Source organism: Petaurus breviceps, unplaced genomic scaffold (assembly GCF_028583685.1).
Source record: "Petaurus breviceps papuanus isolate PSGF00001 unplaced genomic scaffold, PetGlider_PUasm1.0 188, whole genome shotgun sequence".
Classification (NCBI taxonomy): Eukaryota; Metazoa; Chordata; class Mammalia; order Diprotodontia; family Petauridae; genus Petaurus; species Petaurus breviceps.
In genome coordinates, this window is record NW_027185804.1 from 4,633,207 (window position 1) to 4,655,681 (window position 22,475).

General features: G+C 41.4%; 1 protein-coding gene across 1 annotated transcript in view; it reads left to right on the forward strand.

Annotated features, from left to right (window-relative positions):
* The first annotated feature begins 12,090 nt into the window (after positions 1–12,090).
* The window catches only part of IPO7 (importin 7), a 63,691-nt gene continuing 53,306 nt past the window's right edge, over positions 12,091–22,475 (forward strand). The window contains exon 1 of the mRNA XM_069091203.1: positions 12,091–12,340. Within this exon, the coding sequence (XP_068947304.1) occupies positions 12,257–12,340 (84 nt within the window). The 5' untranslated portion in view covers positions 12,091–12,256. The remainder of the gene's footprint in view (positions 12,341–22,475) is intronic.

Sequence of the window (22,475 nt, forward strand, 5' to 3'; positions counted from 1 at the left end):
CTGGAGGGACACCATCAGTTGTGCCATGTGTAATGGGTGTAATGGATTGGAAGAGAGGGAAGAGGGCAGGAAGGGAGGGGGAGAACTTGGAACTCAAAACATTTTTTTAAAGTATTAAAATTATTTTTACATGTAATTGGGAGAAAATGAAATACTAAATAAATAATTTTTAAAAGTAATGGCTTGGAAGGAAGATGGAAATCAGAGAGAGTGGTCAGATGGTGCACTTGAACCAAGGAGGGTTTTGAACTATAGTGGTAGAAGCAGGGATGTAAGGAGGGTAGGGGAATAAGAGGCTCTGTGGCTATGGAATCAACAGGACCTGGTGAACGGTGGGGTTTTGTTTTTTTTTTTTATTTTTTTGGAGGAGGGAAGGCAGGGCAATTGGGGTTAAGTGACTTGCCCAGGGTCACATGGCTAATTTTTGTGTTTTCGTGTCTGAGGCCGGATTTGAACTCAGGTCCTTCTGACTCCAGAGCCGGAGCTCTATTCACTGAGCCACCTAGTTGCCCCTGAATGGTGTTTTTTAAATTGATTTTGATGTTGTAATGGAAATGCAAATTTAAAGATCTTCCCTGCCCCTAGGCTAAAGTGCACCTGGAGACTGGGGTGGGAGGCTTGTTTTTCAGTTGATACTTTTTGATTGGCCAGTGGGTCCAAAAGGTTGTTACATTCTCTGAGCCAGGAGAAGGCTATATAAGCCCTGATGTGAGGCTTTGTTTTGGGGCTCACTTTGAGAAGTGTTCTGTGATTTGATATGGATTCTGGGAAGCCATTTTCCTGAGCCCCCCGGCTTTGAAAAACCCAGAATGTGGAAACCCAGATGTTGACTGGGTATGGATGTAATGGTTGGACAGTTTGGAAATCTGTCTACTTGATGTTTCTGTCTTGATAATTATGCCTGTATACTTTGAGATTCAGGGTGCTGACCTTTTCTCCTGAATAAGGTAAATGATATATGTCTGACTGATTAAAGTAAGCTTGTTAACCCATTTTGAGTTGCTTTCCTTTAGCAAAGCAGATCCAAGAACTTGTATGGGCAGCAAACCCTGAAGATGCACTTGGGGTGCTTGCTGCTACAGATGTGGAGAAAGAGGGATAGACAAGCTAAAGATTACTTAGTTCTAGACTTCTCTTCCTCACTAGCTACTTTCTCACCCTGGAGAAGCCCCTACCTTGAGGTCCACTCCACTAAAGGGTAGACCTTAGTCTGGACCACCACGAATGGTCCTAACCATGATCCCTCTGAAGATGTTACCCATAAAGAGAGATAGGGTTGCTCTGGAGACCCCAAAATACCAACACACGGGGTCCTGCCGAATGAATTTGACTCAAGTCTTCTCTGAGCGAAAGAAAAGTAAAGTTTATTAAAAGTTCGCTTGCATTAGACACAGAGTAAGTCTGTGCGAGGTCATTCGGGTGCGTTCTCACAAACATGAAGACAGTAGGGGTGTTCCCTACAGAAGGTTGTGGGAGGAATCTAGGGCTGGTCTAGAGGAGGAGTTTGGGGAGGGTTTTCAGGAGGAGTTAATGAGGTCAATGAGTGATTAAGGGTGGGAAGTTGCTGGAGACCACCTGGAGACCACAAACAAGGGTGGCCAGTTCAAGGGTGAATCCGACACTTTGATTGGGAAGTATAGTAACAGAGAGTGGGAAGTCTAGTAACTGAGGCTTGGACTCACCCACAATGAGGCTTATTGACTCATGCAAATGCCTCATCAAATGGGACAATTTGATCTGAGTCCAAGGATCTGTACCTCGAGGACTGAAGGAGAGTTTGAGGGGGCTCCCAGAGCCCATACCTCATCACCTCCGCTCCTGGTTTGACTCACTCTATGAACTTCCCCACTTCCCCCTACTCCCAGACCAGCTGCCTATCCTTCCTCCCCACCCCACCATTCCTACCCTTTTTCATCTCTCCTGGAACCTGAAAAGTTGTCATAGCTTTTCCTTTGTTCCTGGAAGTTTGTAAACTGTCTCTCCTCATTACAATGGACATTAAGGTAGAGATTATTTTAAGCTTAGCAGACTGCCAGGCACATGACAAGTGGAAAACAAGTGATCAGAACCATTCAATAGCTCTTTAGCTACAACATTCTAGGATTCTTCTTTCAGCCTAGTAGAAAGGCTAACTCAAGAGATACTTCTATTGATTGAGTTACTGGATTTCTTCCTTCTCTTAGTCTGATCATTACCCTGATCAAGGTCAAGGCATGAAGAAACTGGGTATGCCCCCAGTGGGAAGTAGTCAGGGGTCCCCTGCCCTTGTCTAGTCACCACCCAGACAAACTTGAGACCTGGGAAAGAGCTTAGGTTAAAAAGGCAGTCTCCCATTGCAACTTTCCTCATAGCCAGTGGGCTTGTCTTATGTCTTGCCACTCAGGAAGAGAGAATGAGGCTGATGCATTTGCATAGCTCTGTCTCACTTAAACCCAATTCACTCACAAGTCAAAATATCACCCTCATGATGTCACTGGTCCTCTTTGAGAATGAAGGACAAACAGCAACACATCATCTATATACCTAGTGAAAGTTATAGGGATGAATGAGATTACTAGGGGAGAGAGCAGGAGAAGAGGGGCAAGGACAGAGTTTTAGGGGATCCCTACCTTTAGTGGGTAAGGGGAGGAACAGAAGCTCCCAAAGAAAGTAGAGGGGAGATTGAAGAAAAAGACAGCAGAGTGTTGTTTTTCTGTAGCCTTTTCCAGTCCATTTTGTAGAGGGTCATCATAAAATGATAATGTATAGGTTTGGGGTGCTCGAGATCCCAAAATACCAACACACCGGGTCCTGCTGAATGAATTTGACTCAAATCTTCTCTCAGCCAAAGAAAAGCAAAGTTTATTAAAAGTTCATCACATTGGGCAGACTCTTAAGGAGCCTCGGTATCTGTGATACTTGCATTGGAAAATTCTATGAGGCTCTCATGCACATGGAGGCAAGATGGGGTCTTAAGTACAGAAAGGTTGTGGAAAGAATCTAGGGGTGGTCTAGAATTTGGGGAGTTTGGGGAGGGTCTTCAGGAGGAGTTAATGAAGTCAGACTCCAGTAAATGAGTGAAGTTGCTGGAGGCTACCTGGAGAGGACAGACAATGGTGGGTTATGCCAGTTCTAGGGTGTAACAGTTGAGGATCAAGGGTGGGGACTAGCTGGATAATGGAGGGCCAAGCTAGTAACAAAGGTTTGGGCAAAGCCACAATGAAAGGCTTATCAAGTGGGAAGATTCAATCAGAGTTCAAGAGGGTTCCCAGAGCCTGTACCTCATCACACTTTCTACTCATTTATCTAGCTGTATCTTCCTAAAACATATCTACCTATGTCACCTCCTGCCCTGCCCATTCAATTAACTCCAGTTGCTTCCTATCATCTCCTCCAAGATTAAACATAAAATCCTCTGGTGGCGGCTAGGTGGTGCAGTGAATAGAGCATCAGCCCTGGAGTCAGGAGGACCTGAGTTCAAATTCTGGCCTCAGACACAACACAAAACTAGCTGTGTGACCTTGGGCAAATCACTTAACCCCAATTGCCTTACCTTACCCCCTCAAAAAAATTAAAATAAAAAAAATCCTCTGGCATTCAAAGCCCTTACTAATCCAGCCTCAGTGAGCTCTACCATCTTCTCACACTTCAGACACACCCATTATGTACTCTTCCATCCAGGGACTCTGGGCACAAGACAGTTCATCTCTCAACTTTGATCTCTGAAAACCTCCCTCCTCTGTTTCTAAACTCCTTGGGTCCCAAGTAAAACCCCACCTTTGTCAAGAAGCCCTTCTCCATTCCCCCTTAAGGCTAAGGCCTTCCCCCTATTGGTTATCTCCAATCTATGCAGTCTATGTCTTGTTTATATACAGTTTCTTTGTGTGTTATCTCTTCCATTTGTCAGTGAGCTCCTTAAGGGCAGGAATTTTTCTTTTTCTTTCTTTTGGTATCCCCAAGCAATTAGCACAGGGCCAGGCACATAACTGGAACTTAATAAATGTTTTTTGATTGACTGAAGCCAAAAGAAAAGAGACTATTAAGATTAACAAGGTCAAATGATTTAGAAGTTCAAAAAGGGGCCATTGGAAGTGTACTTATGACCCTGGAGACTGTAGTTTGGGCAGAGTAGTTAAGTAGACTGCAAACTTGCAAGAAAATGAGAAGAAAGTTGGTTATAAGAAGTTACATCAAATGTAGACTACTCTTTCTCCATGTCTGGCAGAGTAGAGGAAGAATTAGGCAGGCAGCTTGGGAAAGTAGGGGAGGGACCCAGGTAAGGATTTTTTGTTTCTTTGTTTTAGATAAGGGGAACCCTAATCCTAAAGTTTAAGGAGCCTGGGGGAAGGGAGAGATTGAAGATTCCTTAAAAGAGAGGGACAACTAATGGGTCAAAGTCATGGAGGAGGTGGGAAGGAAGGGGCTCAAAGGTCCAAGAGGAGACAGATTCCATTTGACTCCAGGACCCACCACAGTCACTTAAGTCCATTGAGAAAATGAATTTCTTTATGGAAAATGTCTTTCCCCATCACTCAAAGCCTAGATGAGGAATCCATTTTTAAAGGGCTCCTGTTACTATATTGTGGGTAGAAGGTCATGCATATCTAGACAGAGGCTAATGATGGAGGCCTTGGGAGGGCCACTCTGAAGATTCTCCCAGTGCAATTGATCAATGCAAATATACCCCTGCACTTGATGGATGGTTTTAATTTATGGGTCTGATGGGGTACCTGAGGTCTAAATGATGAGGGATGGCTCCCTCTAGGTTCAGCAGGAACTCTGATCTTATCCAAGACCAGAAAACCTGCAATAGCATCTGGAAAGAATTCAAGGTCTCAGGCTTAATTGGAGTGAGAGTTGTAGAAGTTTATCATTACGCTTCTATGAGAAGCAGGCAAGAGTCCTTTAGGGGACCTGTGAGTGAGAAGGGTAAATGCTTTTACTTTTAAAGGGTAGGGCTGCCATGGGACCTCAGTGCATAGATAAAGGTTAGAGCTGACTGAGAGGAACTTGTGACTTTGGTGCATAGATAGTTTAGATGAGATTTGGGCCAGAAGGAGGAGACATGAGGCAAGAACAAAGGAGTATTTAGGCCAGACAAAGGGGCCAGTATAGGGAAAAGTGAGGACCACCATGAGGAAGAGGAAGAACCTGGTGCATTAAGGGCTTCATAAATTTCTTCCATCCAATTGGCCTTTTCCAGTATATTTTTGGTGCGGAGTTCTACCTGCCAAGAATTATTGATATGCATGCAGCAGGAGGTGTTAGCTAGGGCACAAACACCCCCACTAGAGGCCAGCAGATAATCTAAGGCTATGATTGAAGAACATTGTCCCAAAAACCCCTTTAACTCGTTTTAAAGTAGAAGTGCTGGGCTTAGTGATGTTATAAATAGTCAGAGGGGGTTTGAGAAATCCCAGGGAGCACATACCTTGTCCCCAGAATTCACACCCTCTGACCCACCCATCCCACAAAGAAAGGAATATCCTTGGGGAGCACAAATGGGGCCTGTTCATAGTACGCCTTGAACATGGAGGCTCCATGGGTCAGTTAGGTTGCTTGACAATGTTCCTGGCAGAAGAGTCACCTGCAAGTGAAGGGTACTGAGCCTAAAAGACACAAATCTATCAAAAGGATTAAACAAACAAGGGCCAAAAAGGAGTAAGAGAAAACTGACCAGAAGTGGGGTGAGTATGGGCTAGTAGAACCTATTACTCAGACTATTTCACTGTCCTTTATATTTTCCCATAGAGTAGGCCTTTCAAAATCCCACTAGAGATTTAAAATTTCTTCTAAAAGTATTTTCCCTTCTTTTAAAACAGTTCAAGATTCATAAAACTTTTAAAATGATCTTAAGCAGCTTGCATAACTTTCTGCATGTGTTCTAATCCTAGATGAGAATAATATTTGATTTTCCGTAAGCTAACACGAAAGAGCTCACATCTTTTACTGACTCCTTGCTCTGATCATAGAAACCTGCTATAGAAGGAAAAAAAAAAAAAGGGACCTGTGACATTCCAAATATGACAGGATAAAACATCCTTGATTCTATTTAAATTCAGTTTAGTTACAGATATGAAGCCAGGCAGTATCCATTCCACCTCAAAGCTAGACTCAGGAATAGGTAGGGAACATTTCTTTTCAAAGGAACTCCATGGGTAAACTGAGCCAGGAGGGATCCCATCCCGGCCGGAGACTAAGATTGTCCCTCCAGCCTTTATCAAATGCAGACTTCCGCCTGTCCACAGTACAGGCTCTGTGTAGCTTGCGGCATTTTCTCTCAGATACTGATTTAATGCAGATAACTATACCTAAATTCAAACTCAAAATAAAATTTAGTTATGGTCCCAAATGCTTCTTACCTTAAACAACAAGCGTCAACAATCACAGCTTAGAGCCAGTTATAATTATTTCTATTTTCATGGAGCTTCAATAAGCAATAAAGATTTATCAGGTAAGCCAATTTATAGAAATCCTTTTTAATCCTTGCAACTTCTTAGCAAGTTAGGTTCATTAAAAAAAAAAAAACTACAATACTGAAAAAAAAAAAAGTTCTTTTCCCAATGACCTTGCTTAACAGAGATAGTTTCCAGGGGATTTGGAATGATGCCCCTGTTTAGCCAGTTCTCATACAAGCAGGAGGACTGTTCTGAATGGGTAGAACTAGTCAGAATAAAGTTGTCACAGTTTTAGGTTTTAGCATTAAAACAGTAGCCCAATAACTTAGTTAACAGTCTTATAATTTTAAACAATCTTGACTGAAACTTCCTTTTAAACTAAGACAAACTTGGAAGCTTAAGATTTTCCCAAATTACAAATACTCCAAAACTCTAAGACAAACTGCTTCTCATACAGCACAGATAGTACAGCTGTTTACCAGTAACAATATAAATAAAAATTACCAATTCAATTCAATTCAATAAGAATTACCAATCTGATGACCTTAAAACTCCACATGAAGTTATACTGAACTAAAATCTTTTTTTTTGATACCACACAACCAATCACCTTATCACTAGAAATCAATTACATTCTGTAATCTCACATAGATGGTGAACGTGGTGATCCATAAATCTTCAAATTAGCATAATTACATTCTTAGATGAAGCAAGCCTGAAAACTACATCCCTATATTTTTCTTTCCCTTTTTTCAGGAGTTCTTATTTGCTAAATAAACATTATAACATAGGGTTAGCAGAACTGATAAAATAACATTGCTAGTTTTACACAACTTTTTCTCCATCTTTTAGTTTCAACAAAATTCAGATTGAAAACTGCTTTGTGTCACTCAATTTTTATAGTATAAGAGGATTTTACAATTTAGATTTTACAATTTAGAGATACCATAATAAAATAATGACATTATGACATTAATTGCATTTCCAATTCATCACATACCAAAATTATTGATAGAAAATTAGGCTTACCAAGTGCAGAGGCTTTTCTCCTCTCCCCACAGTTGCAGAGCTTGGTTGTGGACCCAGGGGTTTGAAAGGAGAGAGGGTCATCTGCATGCCCCAGGGGCCCAGGGCTGTTGCCAGTGGGCTCCTCGATATAGCTTCTATACCTCCCCCCCCAAATGTTTTTAGCTGTTCTAACTTTTACTCCAATAAATTTTATGTGTCCACTCCTTAGAAACTTCTTTGAAAGTGATAGCTTTGACTTCTCCAGCAAGGGGAGGGGGAGTGGCGCCTACTCCCTTATCCCAGTTCTAGAGGACCCAAAAACCTCACCTTTTGCATCAAATCTTAGAAAATATTCCAATTTGCCTAAATGCCAAATAGTAAAATGAATTCTGACTTTTCTTTAGCATCAAATTAGGAGTGACACTTTTCAAAAATGACCATAATACATTCAGTTGCCTTTTAGTTGCATTCTGTCACACAAAACTTTCCTCTTTTAAGTGAGGCAGGACATAGTTAAATGTTAGTCTACCTGCCTCTTTGTTCTGAGGGAGAAGGTTCCTTCCCTTTCTTATGGCCTTCTCCTCACTCCACTTGGCCAGAGTAGAATGAAGAGGAAGACATTTTCAAACTTTTAAAGATCTTAAAACTTCTGTTCACAAACAAGACAATATTTTGCTCTCTTTATCTCCTTTTCCAGCCTGCATTCAACAGCAGGGGAAAGGAGGAGGAGGGAAAGAGATATCAGCATTTCAAAGGAATGTCCCTGTAGTCCAGCTGCAGTTTAAAGCTTAGAGATGTCAGATTACTCACACACACTCATTCACACAGAGACAGAGAGAAAGAGAGAGAGAGAGAGAAGCTGACAGGAAGGTTCAAAAGCTCACAGAGGATTTCTGGAACCCTCGGCACAAATCACATTTTCTTGGCCCTCAGATAGATGCCAATTGAGTCCAGGTAAGATTGCTTTGAGATAGCCTCGGCACAGATCCCCAAGTGTAAGGGGAAGCCGGCCCATCCTTTCTACTTGAGGTCTTGAAGACCTAGTGTTTTTCAGTCGTACAAAAGATATTCCAGAGGTGAGTCCTGCCTCTATGGCCCAGGAGCACAAGCTCAGTGTGGAACACTGGCCTGTGGGGCCAAGCACGCAGAAGTGCTCTGTGGGTACTCAAGCTGGGGAAGCCTGAGGCTGTACCTGGGGTATGGAGTGAGACTGACCCATTAGCTTTTTGGAGGAGGGAAGGCAGGACAATTGAGACCTGCCCAGGGTCACACAGCTAGTACGCCACCTACCTGCCAAAAGTCACTTGTAGTCGTTTGCTTTTCCATGACGCCCCATGAGAAAAAGCCTTGCCTAAAAATATATATATGTATATATATGGGGCTATTTCCTCCATGTTTTGAGCATTAGGGCAGGAATGATATTCAAATTCCAGAAGGGCAAAGATATTGCTAGCTTAAGCTTAATTCCACTCCTTTCTGTGGTTAGGTTGTGACTGGAGGAAGGCTGGAATGGCCAGCCATCTGTGAGAGGGAATGTAGACTGAGATTTCTGTACTGGACAGTGATGAGGTACAGGCTCTGGGAGCCCCTTGACCTCTCCTTGAGTCCTTGAGGTATAGGCTCTGGAAACCCCCCTAGAAGTCTGATTAAATTGTCTCATTTGATGAGGCATTTGCATGAGGCCATAAGCCTTATGTAGTGGCTGGGCCCAAACCTAGGTTATTAGACTTCCCACCCTTGAGCCTATCAAAATATCAATCCACCCTTGAACAGCCTAGCCCACCATTGTCTGTAGTCTTCAGGTGCTTCCAGGAACTTCCCACCCTTAATCACTCATTGATCTCATCTGAAGTCTCCTGAAGACCATCCCCAAAGTCCTCCTCTAGACCACCCCTAGATTCCTCCCACAACCTTCTGTATATAAGACCCCATCTTGTCTCCATGTTTGTGATTGTGCCATGGAATGAACAATGGGAAAGAAGAAACAAAACCAAACAAGAAAAAGATCAGGTAGTTTGCTTCCACTTGGATATAAACTCAGTTCTTTCTAGTTTTTTCTCTGGATGAACACATTTCTCTCCATCATGAGTCTTTTGGGATTGACTTGTATCACTGCATTGCTGAGAAGAGCCCAGTCTATTAAAGTTGGTCATCACACATGCGTTGTGTTTGTAATTGTGTACAAATTTCTCCTGGTTCTACTCTCCCTCAGCATCAGTTTGTATAAGCCTCTACAGGTAAATATGAAGACCATCTGCTTCTCATTTCTCATAGCACAATAGTATTCCATAACATGCATATACCATGACTTTTTCAGCCATTCCCCAATTGATGGGCACCCCCTTAATTTCCAATTCTTTGCCACCACAAAAAGAGCTGCTATAAAATTTTTGTACATATGGGTCTTCCTCCCACTTCTATGATCTCTTTGGGATATAACCCTAGGAGTGGTATTGCTGGGTCAAAGGATATGAAAGTATTTATAGCCCTTTGGGCGTAATTCCAGATTGCTCTCCAGAAAGGCTGGATCAGTTCACAACTCCACCAGCAATGCCTTGGTGTTCAATTTGCCCACATCCTCTCCAGCATTTGTCATTTTCCTGTTTTGTCATCTTAGCCAATCTGACTGGTGAGATGTGGTACCTCAGAGTTGTTTTGATTTGCATTTCTCTAATCAATAGTGATTTAGAGCATTTCTTCATGTGCTTATAGATAGCTTTAATTTCTTTCTCTGAAAATTGCCTGTTCATGTCCTTTGACCATTTATCAATTGGGGAATGACTTGTATTCTTATAAATTTGACTCAATTCTCTGTATATTTTAGAAATGAGTCCTTTGTCAGAGAAATAGGTTGTAAAGATTCTTTCCCAATTTCCCACCTCCCTCCTAATCTTGGTTACATTGGCTTTATTTGTACAGAAACTTTTCAATTTCATGTAGTCAAAATTATCCATTTTACATTTTATAATGTTCTCTAATTCCCGTTTCATCATAAAGTCATTCCCTCTCCACAAGTCTGATAGGTAAACAATTCCTTGTTTTAGCAGACTGCTTACAGTATCAACCTTTATACCTAGATCATGCACCCATTTAGACTTGATTTTGGTATATGGTGTTAGATAATGGTCTATGCCCAGTTTCTGCCATACTATATTCCAATTTTCCCAACAATTTTTGTCAAATAGTGAGTTCTTATCCCAAAAACCAGGGTCTTGGGGTTTATCAAACAATAGATTACTATAGTCGTTGACTTCTGAATCTCATGTGCCTAATCTATTCCATTGATCCACTCCTCTATTCCTCAGCCAGTACCAAGTAGTTTTAATGGCTGCTGCTTTATAATACACATTGAAATCTAGTATAGCTAGTCCACCTTCCCTAGCATTCCTTTTCATTAATTCCCTTGATATTCTGGACCGTTTATTCTTCCAAATGAATTTTGTTACTATTTTTTTTTCTAGCTCTATAAAGTAGTTTTTTGGTAAATTAATTAGTATGGCACTAAATATGTAATTTAATTTAGGTAAAATTGTCATTTTTATTATATTAGCTCATTTCATATTTTTATCGATATTTTTCCAAAACTGCTTTCACAGATAACCTAGACAAGGAGCTTACAGGCTTTACTACTGTTGAGCTGCTCTTAAAGATGGGTTATTATAGAGAGCCCAGCAACAGTGAGTACTGGTCTCCTTCTAGCTGGAGGTGAATTTTTTTTTCCTATAGGAACAAAAGTTAAATGGCTCTTTAAAAAGTTTTGCTTGGCTGTCTGGAATTTCAAAATATACCAGTGCTTATGCGCACTGATTTTCTTAAAAAAGAAAAGGCAGATTTACTTCTGGTGTAGACCCTTCTGGATAACTGGGAAACTCTCTAGTAAGATAATGGCAAAATTCTCATAGTGTGGTCCATATTTGTGGCTGGAACTGGGGTGGTGGTTGTGTAAATAGATAGAAGGTAAAACTGATAAGACTTGAAACCTGATTGGATTTGAGGGGTGGGAGGCAGAGAAGGGGATGAAGTTGTGAGCCTGGGTGACTGAAAGGAAGGTATTAGTTTTGGAAGGAAATAAAGACAGAAATAAAGATAGGGGAAAAGAATGAATGTGATCTATTCTGGACACCTGGAGTTTGAGATGTCTGTAGGACAGCCAATTGGAGAGGATAAACAGCAAACATTAGAAGCTGGGCACTAAGTATTGTCTCCACATAGTAATAGCATTACCTATATCTGTTAATGCCATAATAAGAATAATAGCATGGGTTTAAGATTTGCAAATTACTTTGAGAATATTGTTTCATTTGATCCTTACAGCCACCTTGGGAGGGAGGTGTTATTATTGCTGCCAAATTACAAAGGAGGAGACTGAGGCAGCCGAAGGTAAGCGGCTTGCCCAGGGTTCACATGGATGCAGTCCTAGGTCTAAGGATGCGTGCAGTACTCTCTCCACTTGGCCCTTAATTAAGAGGAGAATCAAGGCGTCTTTGAACACGCTATTATAGCCCGAAGGAAGAAGCTGGGGAGCGCGTGCCCTCCCCCAACATCCTCCACACCACCCTTCTTTCTCTAAGACTGTGCACCCAGCTACCCTGGGGGAGGGCGACGCTCCCAAGCCACGTGGGTTGTTGCCTGGGGAAGATGAGGGACTACAACTCCCAGGGCGCCCCGCGCGGGCGCGCCGAGCGGAAGTGGCTCGCGCGCCTCCCGCCTCCCCGCCTCGGAGAAGAGGCTCTATCCGGGGCCTTGGCGCTTCTCTTTCCTTTCGCGCCGGTTGCCGCTGCGGAGCGCGGCGGGTCCATGTGCGCAGCTAGCGGCGCTACTCGCGGCCCAGCACGACCCCGAGCGCTTCCCCTGCCCCCGGCTCGCCGGCCATGGACCCCAACACGATCATCGAGGCCCTGCGGGGCACCATGGACCCAGCCCTGCGGGAGGCCGCCGAGCGCCAGCTCAATGAGGTACGGAGCGCGGGGCCTGGCGGGGAGTCGGGCTGCGGGCTGCGTCCGAGGCCCCGCCGCGGAGGGCCGAGGGGTACTGTCGGTCCGTGGCGGCGGCCGCGGGAGGACCGAGGCCGGCGCGGACCGGAGAGGCGGCGCCTGGGCCCGGCCCGGGCCTGGGGCCTGAGGTGGTGGTGGCGGGGAGGCGGCCGCCGCGGGGAGGGATCCCCCAGAGGCGGGGCCGCTCGGACACATGGCCCGGACACTCTGAGGTCGGCCTGGGCCGGGCCTCGCTGCCCGCCTCCCCCGACTCCTCCTGGCCTCCCCGGCTCCCGGGCCACGTTGGACCACTTGTCCATCGACGTCCCCGGGGAAGGGGCCGCGGCTGAGCAGGGGCACGTCCCGCCCTGGCCCTGCCGGGCGTCTGGACTGCCGAGACCCCGACGCGCAGCATCCCCGCCCGGGATGCTTGGTAAGGATGGAAGGCAGGGCTAGGCTCAGCCGGCAGGCAGCAACTCTACAGGTGTGCGTTCTGTTGCTTCTGGGTGGACCCGATGACCTCTGACCGGCACTCCCCCCCACTGTCGCCATCCTGGCATCCCTAGGTGCTGTGCTGGGGACACCTGGGTTCTGGTTCTCAGTGCCGCCGCTGATCGGTGGCGTGACCTTGGGCACTGATTATGTCTGGGTCTCCCATCAGTAGAACGGGGATGATTCCTGCTCCCCCTGACCTGCGGGTGCTAGGGTCAAAGGACTGCTGAGTTGGTTCTTTTGCCTCATAGCCCCTAATCTCCCTCGTTTTAAATGAATTAGCACCTGGAAATCATATTGGTGACATTTAGTGATACCTTTATGAAGCACTAACAATTTCCTGTGGCCAATCTTGTGAATTTTGATGCAACCGCTCTTAAATTGTACTTCTGCTACCAAAGTTGTGGACATTCTTAAACCAGCATTCCTTAAACATAAGGGGCTGTGTGTGATGCATATTTACTGTATTCGAAGAGTTTTGTTCTCTTTAACTGTTTCTGTTTCAAAGGAATACTAGCTTTGGTAGAATTCTTTATTTCAGTGATTTGTATGGCCTCTGGTGAATCATTTGTACTGACTCATCAGTGAGTACTGGATGTTGAGTTTGAGATAACTATAGGACATCCAGTTGTAGATGTCCAATAGGCAGCTGACAACAAACCTAGGAGGTAGGTGGCACAAGTATTATCCTCCTGTAATAATAACATTATTGATATCTATCAGTGTTAATGTGGGTCAAAACCTCTTTGAATATCCTGTTATATACCCTGGAGAAGTAAGATAGCAGCACTTCACATTTCCTTCCTTCAAACCCATCTTTTTCAGAGGCAATGCACCTGCTAACTTTAGAGGAAGCTGGGAGACTTATTACATGTGATAGACTAGATAACAGCAGGAGAGATTCTTGACCTCAAGAAGCTTGATCTTTCAAGCAAAGCATTTTAATTTGCAGTGCTGAAGTAGGTTCTATTTTAATATCAGATCCTAATGTTCATTTTCCAACCTTGTTAACTAATGTGTATATTTTAGTTTGATTAGACTGAATGCTGTCATCCCAAGGCTCAGGATTGCTTCTTCATATTCCGATTACCTCAAAGTCACCTTGGACAGGCAGAGCTGTCAGATGGAAGGAATTTCTGCTATGAATATCATTATTAATTGGTTTTCATTTTGTTGTTGTTCTTTTTTTAAAAAATTTATTTTTTTAAGGAATCTGGGTTAAGTAACTTGCTCAAGGTTACAAGGCCAGTTATTTCTGGGTGTGTGGTGCTGAGTATCTGAGCCCAGATTTGATCCCCAGGTCATCCCAGCACTGGAGCCTGTGCTCTTACTCGCTGAGCCACCTGGCCGCCCTGGTTTTCATTTTGTGATATACAGATGCTGGGGTTAATATATTTTTCTACATCACTTTGGAGTACTAGAAAAGTTTAAAGAACTGATTTTTATCCTTTAAATAAACCCTTTGGCTCAGTATTATACAATAATCATTAAAAAACATCTTGTGGATTTGCCAGTTTAATGAGAAGATGGGGGAAAGGTAAACTAGTTAGGTAATACAGTCTGTCAAATTTAATTTTTTTAACAGAGATACTGAAGCTCTTAATCCGCCAACAGCCCCTTCTGTGTCAGGCATTGAGCTGTTCACTAGGCACAGCAGGACAAACAAAACAGCCTCTGCTCTCAATATATATTTTAGGAGAGACAACAAACATATAAAGATATATAAAACACCAAGTCATTACAATGTAATCTTCTGGGGGGAGGGGAATAGCAATTGGTGAAGAACAGGGAAAGGTGGAAGGTGGTGCTTGAACAAGTTTTGGAGGACACCAGAGATGTGAAGAGAAAGATAAGAAAGGAAAACATTCTAGGCATGCAGATGTTTGGAAATAGCAAATGAAGTGTCCAGTGTGCAGAACTGCAAGAAGGCAGGTGTGATTGAATCTCCCAAGGATGTGAATGGGGTTTAAGGTGGGCTGGAACCAGCCTGTGAGCTAGACATTGCACATGGAAAACACACAGCTGACTGATGGCTGGATTTGAAGTCCAGTGACCCAGGTCAGAACCTATGTCAGATCACTTTACTGTCCTCAGTTTCCTTATCTGTCCAACAGAGGGGGTGAACTAGATGACTTTTTGAGATCTTTGCCAGTTCTGATTCTTTGGCCAGAGTAGGAGCTAACAGTCTTATGTTTGGGAGATTTGAAGCAAATGATCTGCAGGAAAACTTAACACAGTTTAGTCATTCTGGCTCTCTTTTTTTATTAAGTGTCTACTAAGGGTCTGGCACTGAATTTGGGTTTGGGGAGATTGCTACACAAATGGAAGTCTCCTAAGTTCCTCTAGGAGCCAACATTCTACTAACTCATAAATATTCAGTAAGTTCCATTCACTTTTAGTTTGCACAAAACTCTGGCCCAGGAACTGCTGGCCAAACAAAGATAACTGTGCTTAAGTCTAGTAATGATAACAGTTGACATTTACATATTTTGCATTTTGTAAAGATTTTCTTCAAATAGTTCTGTGAATTGGGGAGGCAAGTATAAAAAAATTGGCTATAAAATGAGGAAAACTGAGGCTCAGGGAAGGGACTTGACCAGGATCATAGAACTGAGACCCTGGTCCATTTTTAAGTTATCAGCTTTCCATTATAATATGCTGCCTCTCAGTGGCTTTTGAATATTTTGAACACTGCTGAATCCTCATCTTTGTCAAAGAATTTTTGGCAGCTTGCCTGGATTTTGTGACCCAGTTGACATTTAAGGTTTGCATCTTTTTGAGAGTTTATGCCAGTTTACTCTTTTTTAAACCTGGAAAACTGGTAGAATCTGTTCTCTTATCTGTCAGAGCTTATCTACTCTACCAGTCCTACTCTACATTTTAACCTTTTCTGGGCAGCATCCTGTGATTTTGGTTAATTAATCAACTGGAAAGATTATGATTTAGGAAGCACTTAGATAAATCTTTATTTGGAGGCTTAAATATAGTAAGAATGAGGAAGTGATGTTCTGTTTCTGACAAATACTGCTTTGGGAAAGAAGGATAGAAACTATCAAATGTGGTATAGTATTGTTACATTCCATTGATGTCATTTTTCATTAATTTTGTTAAAATAAAGATGCAATTGCTATTTGTCATTTTCTCTACAAGACAAAGCTATACTTGGTCATTGTCTATACCTATATTAAAATATTTTTAAAACCACTTTTATGATCATAAATGTATTGGTGAAGAGAACAAGACTGTAGGGCAGCAGTGGTTTGGTGGAAAGAACACTGAACAGGAAGTTAGTACACATAGTTTTTTATTTTTGGTTGCTTTTTGGAGGGGAGAAGGTAGGGCAACTGGGGTTAAGTGACTTGCCCAAGGTCACATGGCTAGTTTTTTTGTGTTTGAGGCCAAATTTGAGCTCAGGTCCTCCTCCGGGGCAGGTGCTCTATTCAGTGCCCCACCTGGCCACCCCTACACATAGTTTTCTAATCTCAGTTCTGCCTAGTTCCTTATTAAGTAAGCACTTAATAAATATTTTTTGGATTGAATTTTTAGCTTGGCAGTTTTAAATCTGACCACAAACTCCCTATCTTCTGATACCTCGCTTCCCATCTTCATGCTTTTCTCCCTTGCTTGGAATGTACTCTTCCCTTGCCTCTCCCTTTTAAAAACCCTTGTTTCCTTCAAAATTCAGCTCAAGGGACACCTATTACATGGAGCTTTACCTAATCTATAACCTCCAGTTACCTCTTCCTAAAATATCTCATATTTCTTTTGTATATATTTATATACTTAAGTACATTGTATGATAAAGATGTAGGTTTCTTGAGGGCAAGGGTAGCTTTGTTTTTATGCCTTTTTTTACCCAGCATCTAGGAAATACATGGCCAGTAGTAGTACTTAATAATAAAATTTGTTGTCTGTGATTCTACAAGAAGATGAAATAACTTTTGCATTCTTCTCAGTTAGTTGAAGTTAAATACCTTCTCTATGAAAGGCACTGAGCCTCTTATAAGGTCAAACATTACTTATCTTTATGAAACGATATTTCTTAAGCATTTACTACAAATTTAAAAATATCTTCATTTCACAGGTTAATTAAAAAGAATTGATTTTGTTGTTGCTTAATTGTTTTGAGTTGTATCTGACTCTTCTCAACTCCATTTGGAGTTTTCTTGGCAGAGATACAAAAGTGGTTTGCCCTTTTCCATCTCATTTTGTAGTTGAGGAAACTGAGGCAAACGGGGTTAAGTGACTTGCTCAGGGTTACACAGCTGTAAATGGCTGAGACCAGATTTGAACTCAGGAAGATGAGTCTTACAGATTCCAGGCCTGGCACTCAATCCACTGTAACACCTAGCTGATTTTTATAAGCTGCGTATGGGGCAGGAACTATTTAAATTTTGTATTCCTTGTGCCTAGCAAATTTCCCCACACATCACAGTGGCACAGTTGAAAATGCTACACTGTGCTCAAGTAGGAAGTGCTGGATTTGGTGTCCCAGAACTTGAACTTAAATTCTAGTTTTGATACTGAGGACCTTTGTGACTTCAGTCAAGTCACTTAATCTCTGTGCTTCAGTTTCCTTATTTGTAAAATAAGAGGTCTAAACCAGTTTGGAGAATCCTTCTAATTCTAAGTCTTTGAAAGGCTAACTTAGAACTGATTCATCATTTTCAAGTTTTTTTGAATTTGCATAGTTTTCCTTTATAAATATCAAATGGTAATGTTCTTGAATGCTAGCATATAGAATGGTTTCTGTGTGCATTCCTTGATTGTTTAACTTCTCTGCATTTCATTTTCTTTTCTTCCTCATACTGATGAAATCACACATCCAAAAAAAAAATTGGGCCAGTAATTGTCTTATACCTATCTCACAGGGCTCTTAGGTGAGGAGGGCTTTATAAACATGAGCTATTTAGTATACTTGCTAAGGGCAACTGCCTTTATTTGAATACGGATTTAAAGAAGAAACTAAATTCTTCAGGGGATGGTTTAAAAATTACTGACATTTAAAAATAACATTTTTTGATCTCATTTGAACTTTAGAACAATCTTATGAGGTGTAGGTACTACTGATATTATTATCTCCACTTTACAGAAGAGGAAACTGAGGCTTAGAGAAATTGTGAGTAATTCATTGTTACATAACTAGTATCAGAGGTGGCATTTGAATCTAGGTATTTTTAGAGAGCAGGTAGCTTGCTTCAGTCTTCATTAAGACCCTGTAGTTCTTTCTCAGATGTGGACATCTCTTTCCATCATGAGTCTTTCGGAGTTGTCTTACAACCTTGCTTTGCTGAGAGGAGCCCAGGCTCTCAGAGTTAGTCATCACACATAGATTGTGTCTGTAGTTATATACAAAGTTCTCCTGCTTCTGCTCTCCTCACTCAGCATCAGTTTATATAAGGCTCTCCAGGTTATTATGAATTCTGTCTGCTCCTCATTTCTTACAGCATGATAGTATTCCATTACATTCATATACCAACACTTGTTTAGCCATTCCCCAATTGATGGGGAATAATTTGCCACCATAAAAAGAGCTGCTATAAATATTTGTGTACATCCAGGTCCTTTTGATCCTATGATCTCTTTGGGATACAGCCCAAAAGTGGTATTACTGGGTCAAAGGGTATGCACTTTTTTTTTTTTTTCAAAAGCAATTGGAGTTAAGTATCTCAGGCCGGAACTGATCCCTGTCCTCCGACTCTGGTGCTTGCTCACTGCTTCACCTGCCTGCCCCTGGGTATGCACCTTTTTGTAGCCCTTTGGGCATAGTTCCAGATTGTTCTCCAGAATGGTTGGATTAGTTCACAACTCCACCAACAATGCCTTAATGTTCCAATTTTTCCACACCCTCTCCGGCATTTATCATTTTCCCGTTTTGTCATCTTAGCCAATCTGACTGGCACCTCAGAGTTTTGATTTGCATTTCTCTAACCAGTAGTGATTTAGAGCATTTTTTTCAATCCAGGTATTTTTAACTCCTATATCCAGCCCTCTAGCTACTCCTAATTTCTATGAACCTCTTTGCAAATGTTTACAATCTAATAGGAAACTTAATATAGTATAGAAATGGATATAATAAGAACCTGTTTGATTTTGTCTTTATCTCAAGTTCATACCACATTGTCTTTATCTCCTACACTAAAGAACTGCTTGTTGATTGATTGATTGATATAATAAAATTGAATATAATAACTGCCCAAGAGTTAAGGTACCAACATAGTTGGTAAGGAGATCCCAACCCTGGCCTGGAAGGTAAAGGAAAACTTCCTGGGGAAAATAGCCTTGGGGCTGGAATTGGAATGGTCAGGACTTCAGGTAGGTTAGGTGGAGATAAGAGTACCAGGCTTAGGGCATAGCTTGGCTTGAGCACAATCTTGTAAGAGGAAAAAAAATTCAGGAGTCAAATTGAGGAGTCAATTTGGCAAGATCATTGAATCTGCTAAGAAGAAACAGTTTCAATCACTATTTCAATCAACATTTGGTTTAGCATGCTTTTTTTCACAATGGTATGAAAAAGTTTGAAAAGGAAATATAGAAAACATCACCTAATTTCCACTGTAGTCTTCCCCCCTCCTCAGGGAGACATTTCATATAATAATAAAGTAAGAAAAAAAGTTCAGCAAAACTAGTGGGAAAAGTGATATATGCAGTATTCCACACCCATGATATCTTATCACCTACCTCTGCAAATAAACATTCAGGGGTTGGGATGCAGTTTAATTTTAAAGTTTTTCATTTTTTTCAACATTACTTTTCCCAGTGTATGTCATAAACCTTTTTAAAAAAAATGTGAATATTTGTTTAGATTGAGAACCATTTAGGGCAGCTGTCATGTTTAATAATCACTAATATTCAAACAGGATTAAAGTTATGAGTTTGATTTGGGGAGAGGGGCTGGTTTTTCATAGCACAGAAAACTTAAATTGCAACAGACTACATTCCTAACCCAAGCCATCTACTTCACAGAAGTGCTGTTGATCACAGAGGGACCTAGACAAGGATAACTATGTATTGAGAGTAGGTGAAAACTCAACACCATGCTTGGGAAAATTCCGTGTCAGTCTGGACACTTGGGGTGTGGGTTAGGAAGAGAGCCTATTATCTTTTTTTTACTTTATTTTATTTTAAACTCAAAGGCCAGAACATAAATCGAGAAAAGAAACAAAACCTCACAAACTTAAATATGAAGTAAGAAAGTCAATAAAAAGCATGTCATGTACATAGGAGAACATAAGAGAATTCATTTCAAGAAAGCCTGTATGATCAGTAACACATGTATTGAGAACTGTCCATCTTTTCTTTGCTTCCTTGTAAGTTTTTTGTTCTCTGCTGTGCACTTTTTTACTTTGTTCCCCCTCCCCCCTTACAATTAAGTTTGGATATGTTTCTCTATAGCTATAGATATACACATACACACACACACACACACACACACACACACACACATAGACATATACTTTCCCAAACATTCTATTCCTGATCTTTGGTTTTCTGTTTGTGCATATCTGTTTCCTGTCCCTCTTCCCACCTCTACTTCTGTCTGCTACCTTGCCCCCTCCTATTACTTGCCTACCCCTCCAAAGATCCCTCCCCTATCCTCCCATTCCCATAAATTTAAATACCCTTATATACCTGCCTTTTACCTATTCCCTCAGCTTCCCCTCTAAAGATTCTATTCTATTTTTTTTTTTTAAAGCAATCGGGGTTAAGTAACTTGCTCAAGGTTACAGGGCCAGTTATTTCTGGGTGTGGTGCTGAGAGTATCTGAGCCCAAATTCGATCCCAGGTCATCCCGACACTGAGGCTTGTGCTCTTACTCGCTGTGCTACCTGGCCACCCCCAATTGTTTTATTTCTTCTGAATTTAGAAGACTTTTATCATCTTATAAATATTTATTTATTCCCTCTTAAACCCATTCCTGATGAAAGTAGGTTACCAAAACTACCAGCCCTCTTCCCCCATCTAATTCCTCCATAATTCTTCCCTTGTACCTGATTTGTATAAAATAATTACTCTTTTTAGCTATTTCTGTTTTTAAAATTTATATCATACCCAGGTTATCCTGTTATTAATAAGAATCATAGATATATGTTTTACATTTTATATGTATAAAAAATAAAACAGTCTGTCCTTACGAACCCCTTAAAACCAGTCTTTGGTATGATAATAATTTATCATATAATATATAGGTATAACAAGCCTTATATTTCTCTTGGCTCTTCTATGTCAGATCTACTAAGTGCAGGTTTTTTTTTTCTTAACAAAGTCTTGAAAGTCTGACAGTTCTTATCTTTTTTTCATTCAGAATTATGCTTAACTTTGCTGAGTATGATATTTTTGGCTAGAGTCCTGGTTCTTTTGCTTTTAAATGTATAATGTTCCAAGACCTGCGGTCCTTTGATGCCTCTGATGCTAGGTCTTGTGTGATTCTGATTTTGGCACTGTCATATTTAAATTGTTATTTAAATCTCGATGCTTGTTAATATTTTTATCCTTGAGCTGGGGGGGTCTTGGAATTTGACTATGATATTCCTATAAGTTTTCCTTTTAGGATCTTTTAAGTAGTGATTGATGGATTTTTTCTTTTTCTACTTTTCCCCCTTGTTCTTGTTTTCTTTAATTATTTCTTGTATTATATCAAGCTTCTTTTTTTTGATCATAACTTTCAGTTAGTCCAATTTTTCTTTTATCCTCTTGATCTATTCTCCACATCTGTTGTTTATCTTTTTTCTTTTTGTGGGGGAGGGCAAGGTAGGGCAGTTGGGGTTAAGTGACTTGCTCAAGGTCACACAGCTAATCTTGTGTTAAATGTCTTCAGGTAGGATTTGAACTCATGTCCTCCTAACTCCAGGGCCAGTGCTCTATTCACTGTCCCACCTAGCCGCCCCTGTTGTTTTTCTTATAAGATGTTTCACTTTCTCTTCTATTTTTTCATTATTCATATTTCGTTTAATTATTTCTTGATCTGTTATTTTGCTGGCTTTGCCTTGCCCACTTCTAATTTTCAAGGTGACATTTTCTTAAGATTCTGGATCTCCTTTTCTAATTGGTTGACTTTCATTTCATAATCTTGTTTTTCTTGGATTATTCTTTTTTTTTTTCAATTTAGTTTTTCCCCCATCTCTGTCATTTGATTTTTAAACTCTTATTTTAAGATTTTCTTTGAATTCTTTTTGGAGAGGTGACCATTTGACGTTAAATCATTGGGGGGTTTCGTTACTTCAATATCCTCCTCTGAAGATGAACCTTGGTCTTCTGTATTCCCATAATGGCTTTTTATGGTTAGATTCTTTCTCCTTTGCCTGTGCATTTTTTGTGGTAATTTTTGTAATCACCTTAAGGCCTGGTATATGGGGGATAGTACCTCTTGCCTCAATCTTCAGTTCTTTCCTCTAGCTGGAACCAAAGCCAAATCTCCAGCATCCTGTAAGTTGCCCACAGCCAGGGGCTTTCTGCCCCACTGCTTCTGTACTCACTAGGCTGGTTCCTTTTTGTAGCACAGCTGGGTCTGGTGTTCCTTATCCGAAGAGGTTTCTTAGATCTTTGGACTCTGATGCCCACCTCCCATCACTATCCCCAGAGTAAAAGTTCCTGTGGCTGGGGTAAAGGCAGGGCTTGCCACTTG